We start from the raw sequence: 26,803 nt of genomic DNA, 5'->3' as shown, positions 1-26,803 counted from the left end.
ACTTTTATAGAAAAAAATTTAGAATCTTTACCAAAACTATACTACAAATTACATTTTACTAATAAGTCCATCACAATTGCTTGACTCACAATTTCCTTCTCGTATGTAACAACAACAGTATCAGCTAAAATCATTCTCCATAGTAGCATCCAGTTGTATACATCTTATTTATTTAGGTGGATATACTCCCTCAAGTTGACGATCATATATGAATAATCTACATACTTATGCAACAAGTTGTAGATGGCAATACAGTAGACGAAAGTAAATGCATACTACAGATACTTGCACAAGATGCCATTTATTTTATACTAAGGTGGATGCTATGCTTTATTTATACTTGAATATTCTATTCAATTTCGTCTCTTTCCCCTATTTATATCGTTACAAACGATGTAACTACATGGGTCTTCTCTAAAGTGGGTTCTCCTCAGAAATCAGTAACAATGGCTTCTTCTCTGACGATTTGCCACGCTTCTGCAGCAGCAAGCACTGCAAATGCTCGTTTACAAAATGCTGCTCCTGCAACTCAATCACACGGCCACTTGACATTGAGATTCGGCAAGTCCTCAGGGTTGAGCCTCAGATCACATGGAAAGGTTACCTTTCACTCCAAGACGCGCCTGAGATTAAATTCATCAAGAAAAAGCGTTGTCAGGGCTGCAGCTGTGGAGACGTTGGATGCCACTAGTACTGCTCTGCTTGAGAAATCTGTGAATACCATCCGATTTCTGGCCATTGATGCAGTTGAGAAGGCCAATTCGGGGCACCCTGGATTGCCCATGGGATGTGCCCCCTTGGGTCATATTTTGTATGACGAGGTCATGAAGTACAATCCTAAGAATCCTTATTTTTTCAATAGGGATCGGTTTGTGCTGTCTGCTGGGCATGGGTGCATGTTGCAGTATGCTCTGTTGCATCTCGCTGGATTTGACAGTGTTAAGGTTAGTATTAGATTCGTCATTACAAATAAATCTTTGAAATGCTGAAATTTTAGTCTATTCGGAAATTTATTAGTTTAAACGTAAATATATTAGTTAGGTGTACAACAATCTGCATATATTGTGGCTAGTCCGTTGGATGGCGATGTTTTGTTGGTTGTTTGGCTTAGTGATGATCGTTTTCTATGAGTCAGATTTGGAATAGATTCAAGTGGGTGAGGTCTATTGGTCTGCGATCATGAATTTTTTGCACGGATTTTGCAATAGAACGATTGAATTAGTCTGTTGATGTCTTGTCTTGGAGAAGGGATTTGGGATAGCTGAAGTGTTTATTGGCCCAGGGAGAATTTTGTTGGGTATTGTTGCATTTTTTATGTATCAGATATGGAGTAGATTAGGTGGTTTGGCCTGTTAGTATGCAATTGTAGCTAATTATATGGATTTTGTAATATAGAAATATTGGACTTGTCTTGACGGTGATGATGTTTAATTTCAAAGGTAGGACTTAGGATAAGTGGATGATTGCGCACTGATAGTTTTTTAATTAATGGAATTTACAAATGGTGTTGTTTTCTTTAAATGTGGTGTTGATGTAGACAACCTGTATTGCTGCAAGTTAAATACTCTGTTTTAGCGAATAAGGAAATTATAATATAAAATAAGACAGCATAATAACACTCTCTGCTCTATAATCTATAAACTCACGTTTAGTTTAGAAACAAACTAAACATGTTGAAGATTACAGCAGAAAATACCCCTTTTCTTTTTTAGATAACAAAAATCCTCTTCAATGGCTACCCAACCTAGTCCCCAAAACTTTCCCTTCATCACATCAAGTAATGCAGATCAAGATCCCAGTACCTTACCAAACTAGGGAAATTGCAGCAAACAACTATTTAATTAATTCAGTCAATTTATTCTCAACACAAATGTTAATTTGAAAATATTTCAAATTTATTGGAGTTTTCCAGGGACTGAAATATCCCCGACAGGATTATTACTACTTCCAGCACCAAAAAATCTTAAACTTCAAGGGTTTGACATTTCGTCAAACAATTAGCAATCAATGCTCTGTCCCTACTGAAACACTAAGTAATTATGCTGGAGAGTGATTACTCATCAAAGTACTTGACATGAACAAGATCAATCCTTATGCAATAGTTAATGACAGAATTCAGGAAGTGATTCAGTAGCAAGTGATATGATAATAGCAACCTTGTTTATAGTAACAATCAAATAGAAGAATTACTGAATTTGAAGAATTACAACTGAGTACTAAAAGGACCTGATAATTGGGTAATGCAGAGCTTGATCCAAAACCGTCTACTTTCACAAACTGGATGTGATTCCGACTCTCAATCTGCCTTAGGAAGCTAAGCTTAGTCGGAGTTGTAATACTCGTTATTTATGGTTCTTCTGCATATGCATCCTGAAAAATGATTCTTTGAGTTCTAATAGTATGGCAGAATCAAATTGGTATGTTCTATTTTGCTAATGATGATCATTGTAAAGCTCCGATGTGTTCAACCTTCAAATGGATGTTTCCATGTTCTTCTATGATCGACGCAGTCCCATTACTGGTATTGCAATTATCCACAAAGCATCCGTTAGGTAATATTGACCTCTGCCGTTTAATGCCTGTGAGCTGACTTGGTGGAAATTCGTAAGTCCTTTCCAACTATTCAATGAGCCATCCTGAATCTCTTTCCGCCTGGTCACCTTATCACTGTCAAGAAGGATTCTCGGACTGATTCCCGACTGCTGTATGTGATCACGACCTACGGAGGGGCTCCCCGGACTGTAGGTCTTTGAATCCACTAGACGTCAGGAGGAAGCTGATATGAAAGATCGCACACACCTCCGCTTGCGATGATACAGACTTAACATGTATTCCGACCCTTATCTAATCATTGTTTCCGCTAGCTCCCTCGACTTTGCTCCCAGGATGCGCGTCAACTGTTGATGAATATCGAGGGTTATATACATTTCAAGCCGCCGCTAGAAAAGGAGGGATTTTCGACAATCAATTCCTAGTTGTCAAAACAAACGCCCACAAATCTACAATCCTGCGATAACTGCTAGGCCTCTAATGATGAAAATATCTTGAGGAAAGACGCCCGACCTAGGTGTCCGAATCTTGCTTGCTGGAGATAAATCGCTGCTTGTAATCTCCCTTAAAAATTCGGTTTAGTAATTGGTGAGTATTATAGATCTTGCTTGGATTGGCTAGAATGCTGACGAAATCTCCTTACTCTTCTGCCAACAGATTCTGGTAAAAATGATGAACTTCAAACCTTGCAAAAAACTTCGAATATCAATTCTTGAAATGATCCTCCAAATTTGGCCTCAGGCCACAAATTCTGCCCTGATGAAATGACTGTAATGCCACTTCCAATCTGCAATAATTCAGATGATATTTCACACCCTCAAAATTGCGTACCAATTGAGAGTTATCGTTCTCAATGGCCAATTGTGACAATTGCAGAAACCCTAGGTTCCACAATGCACCTGTGATTGAATCACAATCTGATAACAAGAGAGAAATAAAACAACTGCTTCCTTCGAATGGAGCCCCGGGGTGCCTATTTATTCTCTTCTCTCCATCATCTCCAGAGACTTCTAGAACATTTTTGATCTTATCCCTTAAGTGACTTTATTAAATATTTTATAATCCAAGTCACTTTATTAAATTAATTAAATATAAAGTTATCTTTTAATATTTATTTATTTGATAACTTTATAAGTAATTATCTTAATATCATTTATTTATTTAATTAAAATGATTAATTAGTCGTCCTCATAAAACATTCATTATTTTGGACAACCAAATTAATCAAATTAATTAATCAGACTGCCACCGAAAATTGGGGACATGACAGGGACTTATTAATTATTCAAATCTGCAATAGACATCAATCCATTAAGATTCAATTTCAATACTTCCTCTGTTCGCTCGTTTGTCAAACTGGTGATTAATTTCATATCTACAGTCTATGCCCGTCCCTTCACATTACTCTGTCTTAACATACTTGGCACAGTCTCAAATTAGAGCCTTCTTTTTCTTTTCTCCCTGCAACTTCTAGTACCTATCTGTATCATTGTGCAGCTCTTTTGTGGAGAATGGGAAAATTGAATGTTCTTTCCACTCTATAGAAGTCCTCTGTTTTTCTTTTCTATTCTTCTGTTGGCAGATTCTTCTTCAGTATGAGCAGAATTTTTTTTTTTGTGGTGGTCTTTTCACCTTTCACATACCCGCGCCTTCTTCTCTGATGCTAAAACTTCTGACACTGACTCCCTTGTGCAGAAAAAGTGCTTTCTCCCTGTCTATCTCCCGATGCCTCTTCTATACCGGTGCACTATAATTTGTCTCTCAAGCCATCTCTGCTTAATTTTCACACCCTCTATCAGATGTCTCCTTCCCCTGCAGCTAACGTTCCTCTTTTTCTTGTGCAGCAAACTTTTCTCGGTCATTTCTTTCATGTGCTGTAAACTCTCTGCTCAATGTTTGGCATATCCACTTCATCCCATTGTCATATTCACCAAATCTTCTCTACCATGCATTCACACTTTGAGTTTCTTCCAATTTTTGACTTCTTCCTTTTGGACTCGGCACTGCAACTTGCTCTGTACGCAACTTATGGATATTTCTTTTTAATATTATACTACTGTTTTTGTTTTTAAATCTGCATTCGTAAGAGTGATATTTTATCTTCAAGAGCACCTGGAAGATTTTTCATTTACTTGAATTCTTGTTTGTTATTGCTATGTCAGATCCTCCTATGCACTCTTTATTTTCTATGCTTCGTCTTTTTTTTTTTGTATTTTCCTTTGGAAATCCTTTCATCTGCTTGTCTTTTTGCATTTGTAACTCCCTCTTACAAGAGGCATTTGTATTCTAACTTATTGGCAATTATCTCTTTGTGGTTTGTTTTTTATTCATCCGTAGTTTGGAAAATTATGCTTATACTTCCACTGCTGGCAAATTGATGCAAGATGATAGACATACCCTCTCGGATGCTCCTGCATCAGCAATGTACCCCACTTTTATTAAAAAAAATCACAAAATTTAAAGAAAGCATTTAAATGATCACAACAACCACTTATAGCATCCACCACCAAAATTCCAAAAACATCCTAAACATAAGGGAAACTATGGGTAGTGGAAAACATCTGTTAAAGGGTTGTTGCATATTCCCATAGTAACATAGAGACGCATCCCCCCCCCCCCTTTTTGCCCCGCTTCCCGGAGACTTGGATGCACTGGAGACTTGGGGACTCCGTCCCTCATCCCCAACGGCGCCACAAGATTCTGCCACCTCCACCGAGGACGGGGGACATCCCGATGTTGACTATTTTCTGATTCGACTATTTATGTTCAATGTTCGATGGTCCAATTCCATCCAATGTTCAAGTATTTACTCTTTTACATCTTTATATCTTATATTGCAATACATCTTTTCATAACTAGCATTTAAAGTACCATATGTGTATATATATACACCCCCTCCTATCGCCTGCCACTGTTGAGATAACTGACAATGTTGTTTGGGAACTAACAGAACACAAAATTAACAATATTAACTGGGAGTTAATTCACAATATACAGCTGAAGACTGAAGATTTTAGTCCTAAATCTGACTTAATTGCCAACGAAATCTTTATTTCCTAACTCCTTGCTTCCAAAAACTCCATTTCGTACTTGGATTAACAAAGGAAAATTCCAAGTTCTCCCCTCTTGAGACTTCTTGTCCACTTCCAAGCGACAGTCTTTTCTGGTTATGGAAGACCATTCATTGCCATGCCTACTGGTGATACCTCATGCCTCTCCATACTCCATATCAATGTGCATATCTTACACTTTTTCTTGTCATTGAAGTAAATTAAATGCACTTGTACTTTCCCAAGCACTTGCATAGTGGGTCCCAATGCTCTTTACATTTAAAAGAATAATTGTTTCCTCTACATCTCAGTGTGGGTCATGTCACTTGGCTATAGGCTCCTAAAGGCATGTTTTGCTTCCTAATGATCTAGGGGTTAAGAGGGTGCAAGCCCCAATTTTTGTGGAACATATTTGTTTAGAGTCCTCTATTGCTGCTATGGTGTTCTTGTGTACCAAATCTCCAATGCAAGAATCTTGAAAGGATTGGCTAGGTGTAGGAGCCTCCCATGTCAAAATTTTAGGGGAAGGAGAGAGAAAGCAATACATGGTTCCAATATCAAGGCCCTTTTGATGGCTGCCTGCAATGAATCTGGACCAAGTCCTTAACTGGATCTCCTAGGAGCTCTTTCAACCCTTCCTTGAAAAAGAACACTAGATGCCTCTTTGATGCATTATGCACCATCACTTCTATCCTTTGAATTTAGTCACATATTTATTCTCTTAACCTTGGTGGCATAGCTGTACAAGCTCCCTGAAGTGCCTCCTAGATGCATTTGTCAATCTCTCACAAAATTCCTCATAGGCAGCAATATGGTTGTACCCTTAAGTCACTTAGCCATGATGCCACAATTTGTGTTCAAGCCCTTAAGGTGAAAGAGTGCAAATTTGATTGCTTCTTCCTTAAACATCAGGCTCATGGAAAACATTATGTTTATGGATCAATGCTCTCTGTAAGGTTTTTCTTAATTGAATGAACCAGGGGACTTTGAGCTTTTACAGCCTGCACTGTAAGTCTTTAAGAACTTAACAGGGGTATTACTTGCATTTTTAGTTCTGTCTTTTTTTTGTGTACAGAAATTCATGAAATTAATATTTGCTTGAAACTCTACACTCTTGGTGCATTCAAATACTTTCCTGCTGTCTATTCATATCTTCGTCTAACATCCTTTATTTTTTGCAAAAATATGACACTTTAACTCTTACTTGTAGTTGACTTCATTTGGACTTTCTGATTCATGGCTGCAAATGAGGATGCCCCCTGTGCATCTCTACCTAGTAGTGCAGTATTTGCTTAGTTTCCTTATCCTGCTTGCTTAGTTTCTGCCCTTCTCCTGATACAATTTTCTACCACTTTTTGATGAGCAGTGCATCAGCCTGAATTTTTTTCTTTATTATATGTATATTTGTTTTGGTTTTGTTTAGGCTGACAAGATGTCAACTTTGATATCACTGAAATATGATAATATCTAAAAAACTAATTACACACAAAGGGTAAACTCAAAAGATTTTAAGAGGATATAATATTTTTCCTCCATTTTTTGAAAATACTAATACATGCACCTTAAAAACAATACAATAATTTATACTACTTATGCTCACCCATCTCTCCACATATTCCTTGCCATCACCTGGTATTGCTGAGTTGCCTAATTAACCTCGTAAGAGTCCTGTTCTACTAAGTGTCTTAGAGGATTTCTGTCCTCACAAGATGTTGAATGAAGCAGCCTAAGGGTTTGGTCTCAAGCAAACCTGTTTCTGTAGCAGCATCCAAGTTCTGTAATAGAATAAAGTTTGTTTCTGTGGTGATGATCAATTGAACGCCTTTCCTCTTCTCTAAACTACTTATATAATCCTCTCAAGCTGAACAATCCACAAAAAATGAAAGGTAATGCCTCTGTTGGGTATATGTATCCAAATTGACTCAACACATTCTAATAATTTCTAGCAGTTTAACTTCCGAGTTACCATCTCACTCACTACTGGAGACTGCAAGTGTTAAGTAACATGGATCTTTTCTGCAAATGTAATAATATGACAGTTGTGGTTGATATGTTTCAAATGCAGATTTGGATATCATATAAATATGAGAGGAAGAGACACGTCTCCAAGGTTTAATCATCATATAATACATATATTTCATAATAATAAATCAGTATCATATATATATATATATATATAATTACATGAATACGCATATATAAAGAAAATGATGATTTACCAATAACAACAATGTATCTCAGATCGAATTTATTCGACTAAAGCTACAACTTTAACATTCTCTCTTAGCTAGGGAGGATTTCAACAATTATAATACAGGATTTGAATACCACCTTAAGTGTGGTTGTAATGTCCCCATTTTAGCAGTTGACCAAGTGTGTGCGCGTTAGCCTTGTTCTACATGGTCCCGAGGGCTAACGAAGGGTTTAATGGGATCCTGGAGTGTTTTGGCCTAGTCATTTCCAGTTTGGGCCAAAATGAAGTTGATTTACTCAGTTTCAGGCATACTTACTATTTTTAGTAAGTCGGCAAGACACAGTGCAGGTCAATTTTGGTAATTGGATTCGATACTCCTCGGTGAAAGCTTTCCGATGAGCTATCACTCGCATTATTCAGAGTTCGATTGCTAATACATTTTAATGCTTGAAGTTTTATTAAAGTAACGTCTAATTTAATTGTAAAATATTAAAGTGTTACTTTAATATTTATTTTATGGTGATGTGTACCCAAGGGAGACATAAGGGGTATTTTAATATATGTTTTATATATTACACATCTTTTATCCCACATTGCCCATATGAGTTGAGCGGACTCTTGGAAATAGAATAAAAGGAAGCATTTGTGGCTTCATTAGGTAGGTTGAATATGAGAAGAAATTGGTGTGTGAGTTGTAGCTCTGTTCTTGGCATTTGAGGACGTTTATCCTCTCTTGTAACATTCTAGACGTCATTCCCTTGAGGTTTGGCCTTTGGAATTCTTTGTTATCGGCTTCATTATCAGGCAGTTTAGTTGCATTTCCGGCTACAGGCAGATTTGGTATTTTACTCATATCTTCTTCACTACTTGTCCGACGTTTATGCCGCTTGGAGGGAATGGTATTATGAAGGTAGTGGACTGATTGAAGGACAAAGTATTGTAGCAGCAAGTTCGTAAGCATGCGCTGAAGTATTATGTCAATACTGCTGAAGTAATTAGTGAGTTGATAAATCTGCCATGTATTTGGTTTTATGAATTCTGAAAATAACATTTTATTAGTAGCAGTTCATTTCCACTTTGCATATCATTGTAGTTTCTTTCTTGTTTATGTTGTATGATACCAATTCCATGCACGAAACACAACAAACAATAAACGTTTGATTTCCGGAGTTATAAGGGGTTTAAAACATTAAACGGAGAAATAAGAAGTTGAATGCAAACTGTTTGACATAATTCCTTTGAGCATTTTGGTTTAGTTTTTTGGGACATCCAGGGGTGTCCATTACAGTGGTATCAAAGCTATAAGTCTTGCCATCCTGTGGAGGTCTTATAGGGAATTTGGAACAGCCGGATAGAGGGAAAAAGTGTTTGACAAAATGTCAAAACACTAAAATGAGAAATAAATAAAAAACACAGGCTAAGCATTTATGTTTGAGCATGCGACAGGGGTCTTATAATTTCCGCGATACCAGAGCAAGACAAAAGAGGATTTCAGACTTGCAAAGCAAACAGTCTAGTACATCCGTGTAGGTGGACATTGAATCCAACCATACAAACACAGAGGAGATATTCTTTGATCAGGACAATAATATGGGTGATCAAGATGACAGGAATATAGGATTAGGCGGAGGCGGAAATGCTGGTCCAGATCAGGGGGAGGTACTGTTCAGACAGTTACTGGATACATTAGAGCAGGGGCAGCATATTCAGCAGGAGCAGAATAGGCGAATGGACATGATGTTGCAGCTCATGGCTAGACAGATGGGTGTCAATATTAATCCAGGTGATGCCAACAACAGAAACAATAACAACGAGGGAAACAATAACAATGGGGGAAACAATAACCATGGAGGCCAAGGCAACAACAATGGTCCTGAGAATAACATTAATGGTAATAATGGACATGGCAACAATGGGAATGAGGCTGATAACTTTAGACACGTTGCACGACCAGCGCAGACTGCGACCTCGAGACCTCTTCTACCCACTTTCCCACCCAGAGATCCGGTTCAACCAGTAAACGAATCGCAGATTACCGAGTTATAGGATTAGTTCAGGAGGGACTGGGAGGCTAGTGGACTGGAGTTTCAGGCGGATATTTCTCTTAGAGATTATATGGACTTGAGGATGAGACACATGCCTAAAGCAGGAGGGAGGAATCAAAACTTTGACCTGAGGAAGAAAGTTGAAAAACTTTCTTTACCTTATTATGATGCTTCAGGGAAGATGACTGCACGAGCTTGGGTGCAGAAGGTAGATACATACTTGCAGCTAAATCCTATGCCTGAGGAGGAGGCTATCAAGCATGCGGCTATGCACTTGGATGGCGTTGCACATGAATGGTGGCATCATGGCATGGTGACTTTGGGGCATAATCAGATTACATCCTATGAGGACTTCACCGACACATTGATTGGGAGATTTGACACTAAGGATCCCGAGTTACATTTCAAGGAGCTAGCACAGTTAAAACAGTCAGGTTCTGTGGATGCTTACATTGCCGAGTTTCAGCGCTTGTTTGTACTTGTTACTGATATCTCTCCTAGGAGATTGGTGGTGTTATTTTGTGATGGTCTTGCTGATCCATTACGAGGTTGGGTGAAGGGACATGATCCACTCACCTTAGCTAAAGCAACTAAAAAGGCACGAGATTTAGCCCCTTCGGTATACAAAGGAAAAAACCATTCAACAGATTCTTCCTACCGCAAGGACAAAGACAAAAAACCGTTTCAGAAAGAGTATAGCAAACCCAAAGAAGGATCAAAAGGACTAGACAATGAAACCTTGAATGAACTTCGAAAGAAGAAGCTGTGCTTCCATTGTAGAGAGCCTTGGGACTTATCTCATAAATGTTCTCTCAAGGCTAAGGCAAATCAAATGGAGTATTTTTCAGTAGAAGAGTCAGAGTCAGAAGGGGAGGATCAGCACTCCGATTGAGATGAGGGTAACACTATAGAGGAGAGCAACATTCCTAAGGATGATAGATCGTTGGCACGCTTGACAGGGGCCCAAAAGGCAATCACATTTAATGTCAGGGGTACTATCCAGGGGCAGAAAGTGATATCTCTTATTGACATTGGGGCTACACATAACTTCATAGATGCACAGTTGGTAGCCAGGAGAGGGTTACAGACAGAGGAGTATGATGGGTTTAGAGTCATGGTGGCTAACGGTGATAAGTTATTATGCACTCGGAAGATATCTAATCTTCGCATCAGGTTTGGAGATGGCTACGAGTTGGAGGATGAGTTCTATGTTGTGGACATGGGTGATTATGATGTCATCCTCGACATGACATGGATGGCTTCACTAGTTGAGTTCACACTCAATCTAGCGAAATTGGAGATGAGATTCCAGCATGAGGGCAGAACTGTGGTACTTAGAGGACTTTCAGATGGAGGTTGCAGAGTAGTGTCCTTGAGGAGAATGCAGAGACTTTTTCGTCATGATGACATAGAGTGGGCGACAGAATGCTACATTATGCCAACTTCATCAGAGCCACAAGAAAAGAGTCATCCACCAGATATCCAGAAGATACTTGATAGACACGCTAAAGTATTTAGCGATATTCCTCATGGGGTTCCTCCTGATAGAGGGATGGAACATTTTATTGAGCTAGAGGAGGGAGCCAAACCAGTTATGATTACTCCCTATCGTCATCCTAAGAAACACAAGGATGAGATAGAGAAGGCGATTAAGGATTTGTTGGAGATGGGGCATATTAGGCCCAGTAAGAGCCCCTTTGCTTCAGCAGTAGTATTGGTAAAGAAGAAGGATGGAACGATGCGCATGTGCATCGATTACAGGGCACTGAATAAGAAAACAATTAAAAACAGGTATCCCATTCCTAGGATTGATGAGCTGATTGATGAGTTGCATGGGGCATGCTTCTTCACCAAAATTGATTTGCGATCCGGATACCATCAGATCAGGATGAGAGCAAAGGACATTGAGAAAACAGCCTTCCAATGTCACTATGGCCACTTTGAGTTCATGGTTATGCCATTTGGTCTAACCAATGCACCTGCTACATTTCAAAGTTGTATGAACCAGGTATTCAGGAAGCAGCTGAGGAGATTTGTCTTGATCTTCTTTGATGACATCTTGGTCTTCAGTAAGACCTGGGAGGAGCACTTACATCATCTGGAGGAGGTGTTATCTATTCTGGAGAGAGAGTCATTGTATGCCAAGGAATCTAAATGTGAGTTTGGCATGACCGAGCTCCTTTACCTTGGGCATATCATTAGTGCAGATGGCGTTTGGGTTGATCTCGAAAAGATTAGAGCTATTGTAGAGTGGCCTACTCCCACAAACCTTACACGACTTAAGGGATTCTTTGGTTTATGTGGTTTTTATAGGAGGTTTGTTAAGGGATTCTCACAGATTGCTACACCCTTGATAGATCTTACCAGGAAAGGAGCCTTCGTGTGGACAGGGGCAACACAGAGGTGTTTTGAGCATTTCAAGCAGGTAATGTCTTCATGTCCAGTTCTAGCTCTACCGGATTTCACGAAGCCTTTTGAGCTTCATTGTGATGCATCAGGTGATGGGATTGGAGCAGTATTGATGCAGGAGAAGCATCCCATTGCATTCGAGAGTAGGAAGCTCCGGGGAGTTGAGAAAAGTTATTCTATCTATGACCGGGAGATGTTGGCCATAATGCATGCATTCGCCAAATTTCGATCATATTTGGTAGGTGGACGTTTTGTGATCAAGACTGATCACAACAGTATTAAATACTTCATGAGCCAGCGTGATCTTAATGATCGGCAACAAAAATGGGTGACTAAATTGCAGGCTTATGACTTTGACATAAAGTTTGTCAAAGGTAAGAAAAATGTGGTGGCTAATGCCTTATCTCGGAGACCTCACTTATGTGCTCTGGCAGAGATTTCAGGAGATTGGAGAGATCGGATTATAGCAGAGTATGTCGGAGATGCTTGGGCTTCTAGATTGATTTCAGGTACCATACAGGATGATCGCTATGAGGTGATAGATGGATTGATCAGAGTTCAGGACAGGGTTTATTTGATTCCATCATCACATTTGAGAGAGGCGATACTGAAGGCAGAGAAGGGATTGCATCTATGTGGTGGTGGACCGCTTGACGAAGTTTGCTCACTTCTTTGCTATTCCGTCCACTTACACAGCAGCACAGGTGGCAGATCTTTTCTTTAGAGAGATATTCAGGTTACATGGCCTGCCCAGATTCATTGTCAGCGACCGGGATAGTAAGTTTATGAGTGTTTTTTGGCAAGAGTTGTTTAGGTTGTGTGGTACAGATCTTACACCTAGCACTAGTTATCATCCGCAAACAGATGGGCAAACAGAGATTGTGAATAAATGGGCGGAAGGATATTTGAAGAACTATGTAACTACACAACAAAAGGCTTGGATCAGATGGTTGCATATGGGAGAGTATTGTTATAACACCACTTATCATATATCCATTAAGATGACTCCTTTTATGGCACTCTATGGTTATGAAGCACCTAGCTTCATGGATTTAGTTTTGGGGGACAGTAGAGTGCCCAAAGCCAAAAACTTATTGCAAGATAGTCAGGACATCCTGAAAGTGCTCAAAGAGAATATACAACAGGCCCAGAATCAACAGAAATTGTATGATGATCAGCACCGAATAGAGCGTAGCTTCGAGGTAGGGGATATGGTTTACTTGAGGCTACAACCATATAGACAGTCATCGCTCAAGAAGAGCGGAGCTGAAAAGTTGAAACCTAGATTTTATGGTCCCTACAGGGTGATTCGCAAAGTGGGCAAAGTCGCCTATGAGCTTGAGATTCCAGAGGGCAATCGAGTGCACAATGTGTTTCATGTGTCTAGGCTTAAGAAAGCCATTGGTCAGAGTGTAGTGCCTTCTGCAGATTTACCCCCTTTGGATGAGGAGGGGAAGCTTGTGTTAGTACCCGAGGCTATTCTGGACACCAAAGAGAGGAAGCTTAGAAACAGGATAGTGAAGGAGTATTTGGTCAGATGGAAAGATCTGCCGGAGGAAGATTCTACATGGGAGAGTGAGCAGGTTATTCAGTAGGCTGGACTGAGATTGCTTGAGGACAAGCAATTTCAAGGGGGGCGGACTGTAATGTCCCCATTTTAGCAGTTGACCAAGTGTGTGCGCGTTAGCCTTGTTCTACATGGTCCTGAGGGCTAACGAAGGGTTTAATGGGATCCTGGAGTGTTTTGGCCTAGTCATTTCTAGTTTGGGCCAAAACGAAGTTGATTTAGTTAGTTTCAGGCATACTTACTATTTTTAGTAAGTCGGCAGGACACAGTGCAGGTCAATTTTGGTGATTGGATTCGATACTCCTCGGTGAGAGCTTTCCGATGAGCTATCACTCGCATTATTCGGAGTCCGATTGCTAATACATTTTAATGCCTGAAGTTTTATTAAAGTAACGTCTAATTTAATTGTAAAATATTAAAGTGTTACTTTAATATTTATTTTATGGTGATGTGTACCCAAGGGAGACATAAGGGGTATTTTAATATATTTTTTATATATTACACATCTTTTATCCCACATTGCCCATATGAGTTGAGCGGACCCTTGGAAATAGAATAAAAGGAAGCATTTGTGGCTTCATTAGACAGGTTGAATATGAGAAGAAATTGGTGTGTGAGTTGCAGCTCTATTCTTGGCATTTGAGGACGTTTATCCTCTCTTGTAACATTCTAGACGTCATTCCCTTGGGGTTTGGCCTTTGGAATTCTTTGTTATCGGCTTCATTATTAGGCGGTTTAGTTGCATTTCCGGCTACAGGCAGGTTTGGTATTTTGCTCATATCTTCTTCACTACTTGTCCGACGCTTATGCCGCTTGGAGGGAATGGTATTATGAAGGTAGTGGACTGATTGAAGGACAAAGTATTGTAGCAGCAAGTTCGTAAGCATGGGCTGGAGTATTATGTCAATACTGCTGAAGTAATTAGTGAGTTGATAAATCTGCCATGTATTTGGTTTTATGAATTCTGAAAATAACATTTTATTAGCAGCAGTTCATTTCCACTTTGCATATCATTGTAGTTTCTTTCTTGTTTATGTTGTATGATACCAATTCCATGCACGAAACACAACAAACAATAAACGTTTGATTTCCAGAGTTATAAGGGGTTTAAAACATTAAATGGAGAAATAAGAAGTTGAATGCAAACTGTTTGACATAATTCCTTTCAGCAATTTGGTTTAGTTTTTTGGGACATCCAGGGGTGTCCATTACAGTGGTCTATGATAGATTTAAGTTATGGTGTCTGGCAAGATTTGGCCCGAAGAACCATGATTAGTTGATTATCAACGTGTCTGGCAAAATCTGGCCCAAAGAACCAAGATAACACTTGCTCCAACACATTTTGGTGTTAGGAGATAGGTCAATTATTGATAAGATCATCACCTTACAATAGTTACCTTCTGTTCGTTATCATAACTTCCGGCACTCTGGGATAACAACTTAATGTAGTCTATTATGATAACATGTCCAGCTATTGATAAGATCATCACCTTTCAATAGCTCCCCTCTAAATATATACATCAATGAAAGATCATCACCTTTCATGACATAATCACAACAACATCATGTAGTAACTCACATGATATCCACCATGAACCAAGTTAGAGTGTGGACCCACCATAGCTGCTACTAAAGGGTGGAACAAGGGTTTTCACCTCAGACTTCTCTCTCAGAAAGGAGAGCACATTACAAAGAATTTCTCTTAGAACTTTTCATAGAGAAGATATCATCCACAAAGGATTGCATCTCAAAATTTCTCTCTCTGAACAATGATCCTGGGAAGTCAGGTCTTGTAGTTACTCCTTTTAAGACTCTCTTCATCCAAGGATGCCTTGGGGACCCTCTCTGAATTTGATATTAATCTTTCAACCTTCAGTGATAAGTCGTTATTTCCTTATGATGTATATATAGGGGTAGGCCCATCAAAATCATGCAGTCACATACATGTATTTTTAGACAATTTCTGAGTATCAATCTTCTAAGCTCCTGCACTGCGTTGGAAAAAGTGTCATACTCCCTCTTAATGTAGAAGAATATCATAATCTCAATCATCAAGGATGTTTGCTTCAAGAGCCTCATTTTATGCATCTTTATCATCAGGGTCTTTGGAGCTACTATCATTAGATTGAGTCTACACAATATAAGGTAGCATATGTAAAGTACCAACCTTCTTTTTTTTGTAAGAATATCCTTAAACTTAAAGGAAAAGATCAAGGCAAATAACCCTTATAGTATGTATAGAATTACAAATAAGAGAGAGACTACAAAGAGTAGATAAATGTAAAAGATAAGAATACTTATCTGCACATGAAGATTCAGAAATTGTCTTTTTAGATTATTTGAGAATGGAACATCTCCCCTCTAAATAAGGTTCAAGTGGGAATGGAACATTGACTATTATTCCCCCCACAATGTAAAATTTCCACTCATATTGTTGAACAATTTTGTATCAAATATGACAACTCCTTTCTAAGTTCCAACTTGCTCCTTTTATCCATTGAAGGTCCAAATATTCATTTAGCTTAACAGTAGAACCAAACATGTCCTTCCATTTTCTCAAACTCTTCTACAATACGCCAATATCTTGATTGAGTATGATTGTGCCACATGAATGAATCTACAACTCATATGTCGAGTTTCATTCATCAAAGAGAGACTCGTAGATGGGTCAAATGAATCCTTATTTGCTTCATTAATGTCTCACAACTACTCAAATTTCTTTTGTTCATGCAAAGGTATTTGTTAGATCTTTTATTAATTCTATATTATGCATCACATAAGATCCTCATCATATATCAGGGGGCAGGCCGTTTAAAATCACATAGTCACGAGGTATATTCATGAATCACAATCATTTTGACTGCTACAATTTATTGATCACTGAAGACTCCATCTCAACATGGTTTACTTCCTTTGAATCAATATGACCTAGATCATGGAAGGTTGACTGAATCATATCCTCTATCTGCTCCCTCTCTTTCAAGGTTGCTTCTAATGAAATGTCACTCCCTCTTTTTTCTACAAGAGCATTCTTGAAGGAAAAGATCAGGGCAAATAACTCTTATAGTATATAGAGAATTTCAAATAAGAGATTGACAACAAAGGTAATAAGGACAATACTCTAGATATAGTAAAATACTTATCTCATTATTTTTATATCTATATCTTTCAATATAACTTATCATTATCTTCTCATACTAAATTCTTCTTAATATCCTTTAGAGGTAGCATCCATCTCTTTTAGATGCAAAACATAAATTTTCATTTATAATAATATAACATAATCAAGACTTATTCTTTATCATATGAAAAATTCCTCTATTCCTAATAATCATTCAAATGTATCAATATCTTAGGGTTAACTCTATTGTAAGAATTATTTGTAATAATATTGAAAATTACTCTTTAATCAATATTAAATATTGATTTTATGAGGACTTAGTTACTTTTGCATTTTAAAATGTAGGTAATTATAATAGAAAAACTCACTTACCTTTCGAAACTGACATTGCTATACGATTACCTTTATTAAGTTGATGTCATTGGGGGTCGCGGGGCTGTAGTGAATAGAGTCAGATCGTACCGCCCAATTTGTGGTATCCACGTGGACCTCCCAATACCAAATTTATAAATGCTACCTTTAATGATAACACAAATATTCCCTCATTTTCCTCAATATTTCTAAGTCTAATTTATGAATTGGAGTATCTTTTGTGTATACTTGTATTCTCTACATTCGTTTGGTTATCTATCATTCACCGGTTATCTTCTCTTAGGCTGATCAAACCACTACAATCTGGAGTACTTATATATATATATATATATATATATATTGCCACTATGGTGGGGTTTGATCACTTTTGATCGAGTATTATTCTTTGTCTATTAACCGTCCTTCCCGATTGTATCTATTGTGGTTGCCCGTTAGCGTCTTACTCTGTTACGCCCAATCTCCTGCTAACTATTGGCCAGCGATATCGTGTAGATTGAACACGTAACTGGTTGTTATTTCAGATTCTCTTTCTATTAATCCACATCTTATCTCCTTTGGTAATGAGTGTGGAGGCTCCATATAAGTAATCCACATGAACATTACTATCATTTGGTTCAGTTATTTTTCTTTCCATATTAATGCCCGCATAATGATGTTTATGCTTTTCACAACATCAATATACCTCTGTTTTTGAAATAAAACAACTCATTCTTCTCAAAACACCCGGTCAAAACTTGAGAGGCTGTCATTATTAATGCTAAGTGAGCCAGGTTTTCAAACACAAAAGTATTGCAGAACCAACAACATTGATTGGTTTTCCAACCCCAAACGCACAACTCGCTCTCTATCCAGTCTTTGAACAGGGTGTAGAATGAATGCTTCTCAAAACTGAATCATTTCGTTGACTCACCAGTTCGTGATATTCCACTGCGTCCTGTATGCTGTGAACTCTGCCCTTCAATAGTCATGCAAAGACTTGATTATCATTCCTCTGTTGCCATTTATCAAGAATTTACCTCTATTTGCAAAAAATGTTGTTGAATATCATCATTTGGTGATCAGATTTTATGTTTATAGTATCCAATCTGTTATGCACGTGATGACTGGCAATATTCAGATATGAGTTTTTTATATTCTGTAGGTTTGCAAAAACATAGATGCCTGCTGTAGCGATTTACGAATCCACAATTTTTAATCATGCTGCAATCATCTCTCAAAATCGTTAATTATGGTGGAGGCTCTTTGTTGAAATGTTTCAGATATCTTCCTAATTTTTCTTACATTTGTAGTCTACTCTGATACCATGTTAAGTAACATGGATCTTTTATGCAAATGTAATAATATGACCATTGTGATTGATATGTTTCAAATGCAGATTTGGATCTTATATAAATTTGAGAGGACACATCTCTTGAAGAGACATGTCTCCAAGGTTTAATCATCATTTAATACATATATTTCATAATAATAAATTAGTATTATATATGTGTGTGTGTGTGTATTATATGCTATAATATAATAATATATATTATTATTACATGAATACGTATATATATAGAAAATGAAGATTTACCAATATCAACAATCTGTCTCAGATCGAATTTATCCTATTGAAGCTACAACTTTAACAGCAAGTACATCTAGTCAATGGTAGTTAAATCCACTATTAGTTACGTCTAACTGAAATCAACTCCCCAGTTAAATATGGGCAACTAGCTGAACACAACTTCCTTAATTATCTTAGATAACAGGCAATGCTAACTGAAAACTGTCACACAAAAGTAGCAATGTAACTGTGAATCAACTGAAAACAAAACTGGCAATGCTAACTGTGAAGTAATTTGCCGTATTCGAGCTGAAGACTGAAGTCTCAGTCCTAAATCTGACATAACTGCCAACAGGACTTTAATTCCCTAACTACTTGCTGACAGAAACTCCATTCAGCACTCAGATTTCAAAAGGAATATTGCAAATACAACATAACTAATCAATATATGCCCTGTTAACCCCACCATTCTCTTTTAGGTATTGAGTCCACGAGACTAATTTGTACATGAAATGGTAACCACGGTTAACAACAATAGCCTCCCTAACCTCTTCAAAAACCTCTGAATAACAGTGATAACAATGATGAGTGGCATTTCAGGATGGCAATGTCCTATCTTACAACGTTTCATACGAACCATTTTGATCAGCAGTGTTTACTATAATGTCGGCAGCAACAGGAATGCTCATATTAATTGATCAGAGTACTAATCACGATGATACTGAATGCTGTATTGATGAAGAAAGTACAGATCGCAATAATGGCAAAAAGCTCTTGATCCATGATCATAGAAGAATTTTTTTTTGAACGGACAACATGATTGCAGCAATCAGCTGGTACAACTTTATTAACAGCTGATATGAAATAATGAAATTTTTATATAAAAGATCGTTTACAAATCTTGTGCTCATTCAAGCAACAACATGAGACTTACAAGCTTATTTGAGCTCTTTACGAGCAACCACACTAGAAACAACAATTGGAAGACCAAGAGTCACAACTTAGAATCCACCTTTTACAATGAGACAAATACAACCAATGGAAGACCAAAAGTCCCAACTTAGAATTCCATAGAGATGCCGCTCTTGGGATTTGAACTAGGGTCTCCACAATGAGAATTGATTGCTTCAACTACTAAGCTAAACCCCTTGGACGAAAAAATGAAAATTTCCAATTAGTTACTTCAATAATACAACTATGTTTGGAAAATGACGTAATGACAACAATATCAGTTGACAAGTAGAAATTACAGCATGTCAACCACAGGACTAACATTTGTGATGCAGTAACAATGACAAGTCAAAGAATAATATAATTGTTTGGCAGTTTTGTCTAGAAATGGCTAGCTCACAAATAAGAAATGATGAAAGTGGTGTTTGCTGTTCGAAAAGGCAATAGTAATAATTGCTAACCACCATAGTGACAGCCACATTCCTTATTCACAAGGTTTTAATTTTTTTAAATCTAATTATACCATGTGTCTTGACAACTATAGTTAACTAAGTTCTTTCAAAATAATGACAACCACCATGGCCCTTGGCCACACATCTAATTGTTATTCAATATATCTGTTGCCAAGGGAAAACACTAATTATTGCTATATTGTTGAAAAAGTGAACATTGAATATTGGTAACTAAGTTGTGAAGGCACTTGATATAATCAAGTTTTGAAACCTTGTCGATAAGAAACATGATGGTCATTATTGTGATTGGTAATTATAGCTGTTGCCTTTTTTGACAATGAACACTGTTGTCATCATTTATGATCCATAAGCTTCTTGTTACTAGACAAAATTGTCAAATTATCATGCTAATTGCTTAAAGTGCCAGTGTTATTGCATCACAGATGCTAATACCATTATTGACTTGCTTTCATTTTTAATTACCATTTATCAATGGATATTATTGTTGTTATTTCATTTGTAAATGTAGTTATATTATTGAGGTAATTGTTAGGAATTTTTCATTGTTACATATCAGCTGTTAGTACCAGTTGAAATTGTTGTAATCATAGTTGGCATAATCACCAAATAATCGGCAAGTTTCTACTAATCGCTGAGTTTTTGGGACTAATGAGTTTTTCACAGATTTAATTGCAACTCGGTTATAAAAAAAATCGGCGAGTTTTTCAAAGAAACTCTTTTAAATTTATTTTTTAAATATTTAATTTTTTTTTGGTAAAAAACAAAAGGCAAAAAGCCTATATATATTATGTAAAATAGAGAGTTACAATATGCTAGTAGAGCTAGGAAGAGGAAGATGTGATTGTAATGATGTTTTTACTTCTAGTTTGACACAAACTATTTACTATTATGCTTCCCGCCATTAGTATTCCGCATGAGAATGCGATTTTGTACCCACTATGCATTTATATATATCTAGACTCCTGCTTGTTTCTTTTGTGTTCTCTATAATGAACTCATTAGATGCATCTTCTCATTGAAATTTGCAAAAAAATGTATTTTGAATTAAATTTTAGCGGTTTTTTTAAGTTCCTGAGTTTTTTTTTTAAATGCTGAGTTTTTTCCGATGAAACTTTTGGGGGGCTTGGCGAGTTTTCCAACTATGGTTGTAATCATTATTGTCTTTTTGACACAACTATCCTTTCGTAATCAGAAAATCCTCATATGATCACTGAGCAGTAACATTTGTTAGTATTGTGATCTGTCCATTTCTGTGCATTTCTAATCAGTAGTGTTCAGTGACATCATGATTAGTAATATGATCAATTACTATGGACTTGAATACCACTGTCAACATTTTTTGAAATACTGATGATAAAAATGATTCACATGGAGCATCATTAAGATAGGCAATCTCTGTTCTGGAATGTCAGATATCATTGTTGCCACTACTGTAAACTTGAGATATTTGAAGATGTTAGGGAGATTGTTGTTTTCAACTGCAGTTACCATTTTGTGTATAGCTCAATGTGTCTTAGACTTGATAGTTAAGGAGAATGGTAGGGTTAACAGGCCTTATTTACCTTAGTTATTTTATTTCATGAAGGGTTCATAATCTTTCTGGCAGAGTTATTTATTAACATTGATAAAGAGATTTATATTACAATCATCTGTAATCAATGATCTTAAAATTAATGAGAAAAATACATCATTCAAAATGGATCGTGTTGACTCTGGTTTACTTTCACTGTCTTACTCTCTATACATTTGGGATGTCTTTAATTGGGAAAACATCAGATATTTTCTCTTCTTTTATAAAGGTTTCCTGGTCATTTTCCAAGGAACTGAAAATATTTTATGTTTTAGGATGTTGAAAAGTTCCAAAGACTGATATTTGTTTCTATGTCTGGAAGCACTTACATGCTTTAGCCATGTAGTGATTTTTTCATGGTTACCTAGAGACCTGTCTTCCCCCCTAAAAGACAGGTCTCTGAGACAGAGACGTGTCTCAAAGACTTTTCGCATCTCCTAAAGTCTCCCAGTCTTCTAATTCAAAAAGTGAAGTCTCCCTGAAGTCTCCTGATAATAAATAAATGTGAAATATATTATTAAATTATTTTATGTATTTTAGCCCTCATTTTAATGTTTTTTAATGCAAAAATTAAGACCAATGACAATTTAAATGATTTTGAGAGCATGATAGCTGAAGACCTTGAGATGGATGATCACAACCATGTGGATAGATGATAGTACCATCAACATACTAGTACTAGATAGATTTCTGGTTTGTTTACTGTACTAAGTCTGTTCATTTTTGTTTGCATATTGGCAATTTAACATCAAACTATACTGTTTTTTAATTTAAAATTTGAATATGTAATGATAATCTCAGCAATTATCAATCTGATATGATGATGACATATGCAATATATCGCTATGAGATACAGTAATGTGATTATGTGAGTTTTGAAATATTTGACTCTATATTAATGTGACATTACTATTATTATTTACTTTAGTCTTTTGATTTTACAGTACACTATTTTGTATTTAGTATTAGACTTTTTAAACTCTTAAAAAAAACTGACGTCTCCAAGTACCTGTCTCCTATTTCTCAAAAATTGCCATACCGGTACCAGTGCCAGTACTGCAGACCGCCAAGTCTCCCTGTCTCCCGGTGACCTTGGAATTTTTTATATGCACACTCTTGATATGAGTAAATTGGTTCTAAAATAATATTATGGCTGTTGTAATTAGCTTAATTATGAATCATGATTGTGTGAAGATGGGTTAAAAATTTGACCTCAAAAAGGGAACTAAGTTTTTTCTCTACTGTTTAGTAAGACAAACATATATATTCATAAGTTGTTTCAATATATGGCAGTACCAACTAAGAACTTATGTTTGTTCTATTATGCTGTTGCTTCCAAGCATAAAATTTTGCTTTTGTATTTATAAATGTGCTTAAAGAGATCTAGAGGGATATGAAGAAATTGATCAGGAAATTGGGAACCATACCTTTTGCCTATGAGGGCCCAGAGTAGCCTGGTTTATCTCACTTTCTTGGTGATGTCAAGCTTAGTGTAGTCAGTCGGATTTGTATGTAAGTGTACTTTGTTACATATTCTTAAATGTAAAACTTGGATTTTGTTAAACCTGTTTAATCTTTGAACCTTTGTTCATGGATTGCCATTTTCTTGATTATCACCATCACTGGCGGTTTGGGCTTGACACTAAAATGTATTTTATTTGGTATATCGATTTTCCTTGTAATTTATTCTGCTTGAAAATAATCTCTGGGTTTGGGAAATTATACTATTTTTGGAGATCAAAAATAAAATTGAAAATTCAGAATTTTAAAGAAGGTACTGAAAAATTTATTTGGGGATTTTAAATAGAACTTATAATACATAAAAATCCATAACAATTTATGAGCAGAATTTTAAAAATAATAATAAAATACATAGATATGCTGAAATGACGAGAGAGTTTCAAATTTTAATGACATCAAAATATACTAATATGGGGTAATACCATCCAATTCAATAAATCCATTAAACTCAGATCTAAAACAAATCATGCTGGATTTGGTACTACGTTGAAAATTTATGAAATAATCCATTATATCTAACTCTGCCTTATGTTTGGTGTTGAGAAACGGTTTGACTTTTAGAATTATTTCTTTCTTTCACCTTATAATTTTCAAACAAGAAGTGCGTTTATGCAATGGAAATTGCAATATTCTAGATATTGAAGGTAAGTGAGAGAAAAGTGGATTTGGTTTCTTACTCTAATGGATCTGGCTTTTCTTTCAGCAAATTTTGAATGTATTTTTACTTAATATGATTTGTAAGATTAAGAACTAGAATGAATGAAATAACAGTGGTTTGTAATATGATTGAGTTTGATGACATATATACTTGTTACTTTTAGGAAGAGGATTTGAAGAGCTTCCGTCAGTGGGGAAGCAAAACACCAGGACATCCTGAGAATTTTGAGACACCTGGCGTGGAAGTGACAACTGGTGAGCACATTTCCTTGCTATGCACAATAACTTATCCTTTTTTGAAAGAGTGAAATTAATTTTGATGGCTTTTAAATGTCTCCTACATAGGGCCACTTGGTCAAGGAATTTGTAATGCAGTTGGCTTAGCAGTTGCCGAAAAACATCTGGCTGCTAGATACAATAAGCCAGACAGTACAATAGTTGATCATTATACGTAAGATCCTTCTTTCCATTTTGTGTTTTATGGGCTTTTTAAAAGTTAATTATTTCATTTTCACCCAATTAGACCAATAACTTCAGCAGCATTTGAGTTATTAACGGGTTTTTAAAAATTTCCTAGATACTGTATTGTTGGTGATGGCTGCCAAATGGAAGGGATCACCAATGAGGTCTGCTCGTTGGCTGGACACTGGGGGCTTGGCAAACTTATTGCTTTCTATGATGATAATCATATCTCCATAGATGGTGACACGGAGATTGCATTCACAGAAGACGTTATAACCCGTTTTGAGGGTCTGGGATGGCACACCATCTGGGTGAAGAATGGTAATACTGGTTATGATGACATTCGTGCTGCTATTGAGGAGGCAAAGTCTGTCAAGGACAAACCCACTTTAATTAAGGTGTGGATTTTGTATTCATTAGTGGCACATGCATTGCTTTGATGCAATCTGTAATTATGATAGATCGGTAGCTTAATGTTCTGAGGAGGAAACAAGTTCTGATTCTTTGAGGTGATGAATTCTCCTCTTCTGTTTCTTTGCAGGTCACTACTACTATTGGTTATGGATCACCAAATAAGGCAAACTCTCACAGTGTGCATGGAAGTGCTTTGGGTGCAAAGGAGGTTGGGGCAACCAGACAGAATTTGGCTTGGCCTTACGAGCCTTTCCATGTTCCTGAGGATGTTAAGAGGTATCATTCTTTTGGTTGTAGGCAAACTTATTTTTCTTGAGATCTCCAATTATTCTAAGAGTCTTCTGTTTGATGGAAACAGGCATTGGAGTCGGCAAATTGAGAAGGGCGCGGCTGTGGAAGCAGAGTGGACGGCTAAACTTGCAGATTACGAAAAGAAATACCCTGAGCAAGCTGCAGAGTTCAAAATGCTAATATCTGGTAAATTGCCTGAAGGGTGGGAGAAGGCACTACCGGTAAGAATTTGAGGATGTTTTTTAAGTAATCATAAATATTGTTAAGTAGGAGATAATTTCCACAGCAAGTCAATTTGTGATATTGCTATCAGGATTTATGTGATATTGCTATCACACAGTTAAATCCTGATAGCAATATCACATAAATATTGTGTTTAAATTGAGCTGCATTAGGTTATTTCGGTACAAAATGTTTCAATCAGTTTGCAAGTTGAGGATTTGTCACTAATAAAGAAGTTACTGGCAATATTTTAAATCTTCGAGTTTTCATACTTTTTCAGACATACACCCCAGAGAGCCCTGCTGATGCTACACGAAACTTGTCCCAGCAGTGTTTGAATGCACTTGCAAGAGTTCTTCCAGGATTTCTAGGTGGAAGTGCAGACCTTGCATCATCTAACATGACTCTGCTAAAAATGTTTGGGGATTTCCAGAAAAATACCCCGGCAGAGCGTAATCTTCGGTTTGGTGTGCGTGAGCATGGGATGGCAGCAATATGCAATGGAATAGCCCTCCATGGAAGTGGGCTCATTCCTTACTGTGCTACCTTCTTTGTTTTCACGGACTACATGAGAGCTGCAATGAGAATTTCTGCACTGAGTGAAGCTGGGGTAATATATGTAATGACCCATGATTCAATTGGTCTTGGAGAAGATGGGCCCACCCATCAACCAGTTGAGCACTTGGCAAGCTTCAGAGCGATGCCTAACATTCTAATGTTACGTCCAGCTGATGGAAAGGAGACAGCTGGAGCGTACAAAGTTGCTGTACTTAATAGAAAGAGGCCATCGGTCCATGCTCTTTCACGTCAAAAGCTTCCTCACCTTCCTGGTACCTCGGTAGAGGGAGTTGAAAAGGGAGGCTATATTATCAGTGACAATTCGTCTGGTAATAAGCCTGATGTCATTCTTATTGCCACAGGTTCTGAGCTTGAGATTGCTGAGAAAGCTGGAATTGCTCTCCGCAGTGAAGGAAAAGCTGTTAGAGTTGTGTCCTTTGTCTGCTGGGAATTATTTGAGGAACAAACTTCAGAGTACAAAGAAAGTGTGCTCCCAGCAGCTATATCTGCCAGAGTGAGTGTGGAAGCTGGTTCAACTTTTGGGTGGGAGAGGTACGTAGGTTCCAAGGGAAAGGCTGTGGGAATCGACACTTTTGGTGCCAGCGCTCCAGCTGGAATTTTGTATAAGGAGTTTGGCCTCACTGTTGAGAATGTAGTTGCAAAAGCTAAACAAGTCATGGTATAGTATGTGGCAAAATTCAGCCTGAGAGTAAACTTGTGCCATTACTGGATTTGGCATTCCTTAACTTTTTGTTAGATTTTTCAGAGGTCATCTATGGAGTGATTTCGTGCCATCGAATTTATGCAATAATCAATTTTCTTTTGGATTA

General features: G+C 37.2%; 1 protein-coding gene across 1 annotated transcript; it reads left to right on the top strand.

The window, feature by feature from the left end:
* The first annotated feature begins 403 nt into the window (after positions 1 to 403).
* Positions 404 to 26,803, top strand: LOC149559602 (transketolase, chloroplastic-like). The gene is made up of 7 exons (XM_089833455.1): positions 404 to 944; positions 24,191 to 24,281; positions 24,372 to 24,477; positions 24,604 to 24,886; positions 25,030 to 25,178; positions 25,261 to 25,414; positions 25,696 to 26,803. The coding sequence occupies exons 1-7, from the start codon at positions 447 to 449 to the stop codon at positions 26,656 to 26,658; spliced, it is 2,244 nt and encodes a 747-aa protein (XP_089689581.1). The 5' UTR covers positions 404 to 446; the 3' UTR covers positions 26,659 to 26,803.

The sequence above is a fragment of the Cupressus sempervirens genome, chromosome 5 (genome assembly GCF_028749045.1).
Source record: "Cupressus sempervirens isolate cs-2001-9-10 chromosome 5, ASM2874904v1, whole genome shotgun sequence".
Classification (NCBI taxonomy): domain Eukaryota; kingdom Viridiplantae; phylum Streptophyta; class Pinopsida; order Cupressales; family Cupressaceae; genus Cupressus; species Cupressus sempervirens.
Note: the sequence above shows the minus strand (reverse complement) of the source record. Positions and strands in the feature narration are given on the sequence as shown.

Bases quoted from the DNA above. Each gene is read 5' to 3' on its own strand.
- LOC149559602 (XM_089833455.1), top strand. From the start codon at position 447: ATGGCTTCTTCTCTGACGATTTGCCACGCTTCTGCAGCAGCAAGCACT. The intron at 24,282-24,371 runs GTGAGCACATTT...TCTCCTACATAG, and splicing joins TGGCGTGGAAGTGACAACTG to GGCCACTTGGTCAAGGAATT. The intron at 25,179-25,260 runs GTATCATTCTTT...TGATGGAAACAG, and splicing joins GTTCCTGAGGATGTTAAGAG to GCATTGGAGTCGGCAAATTG.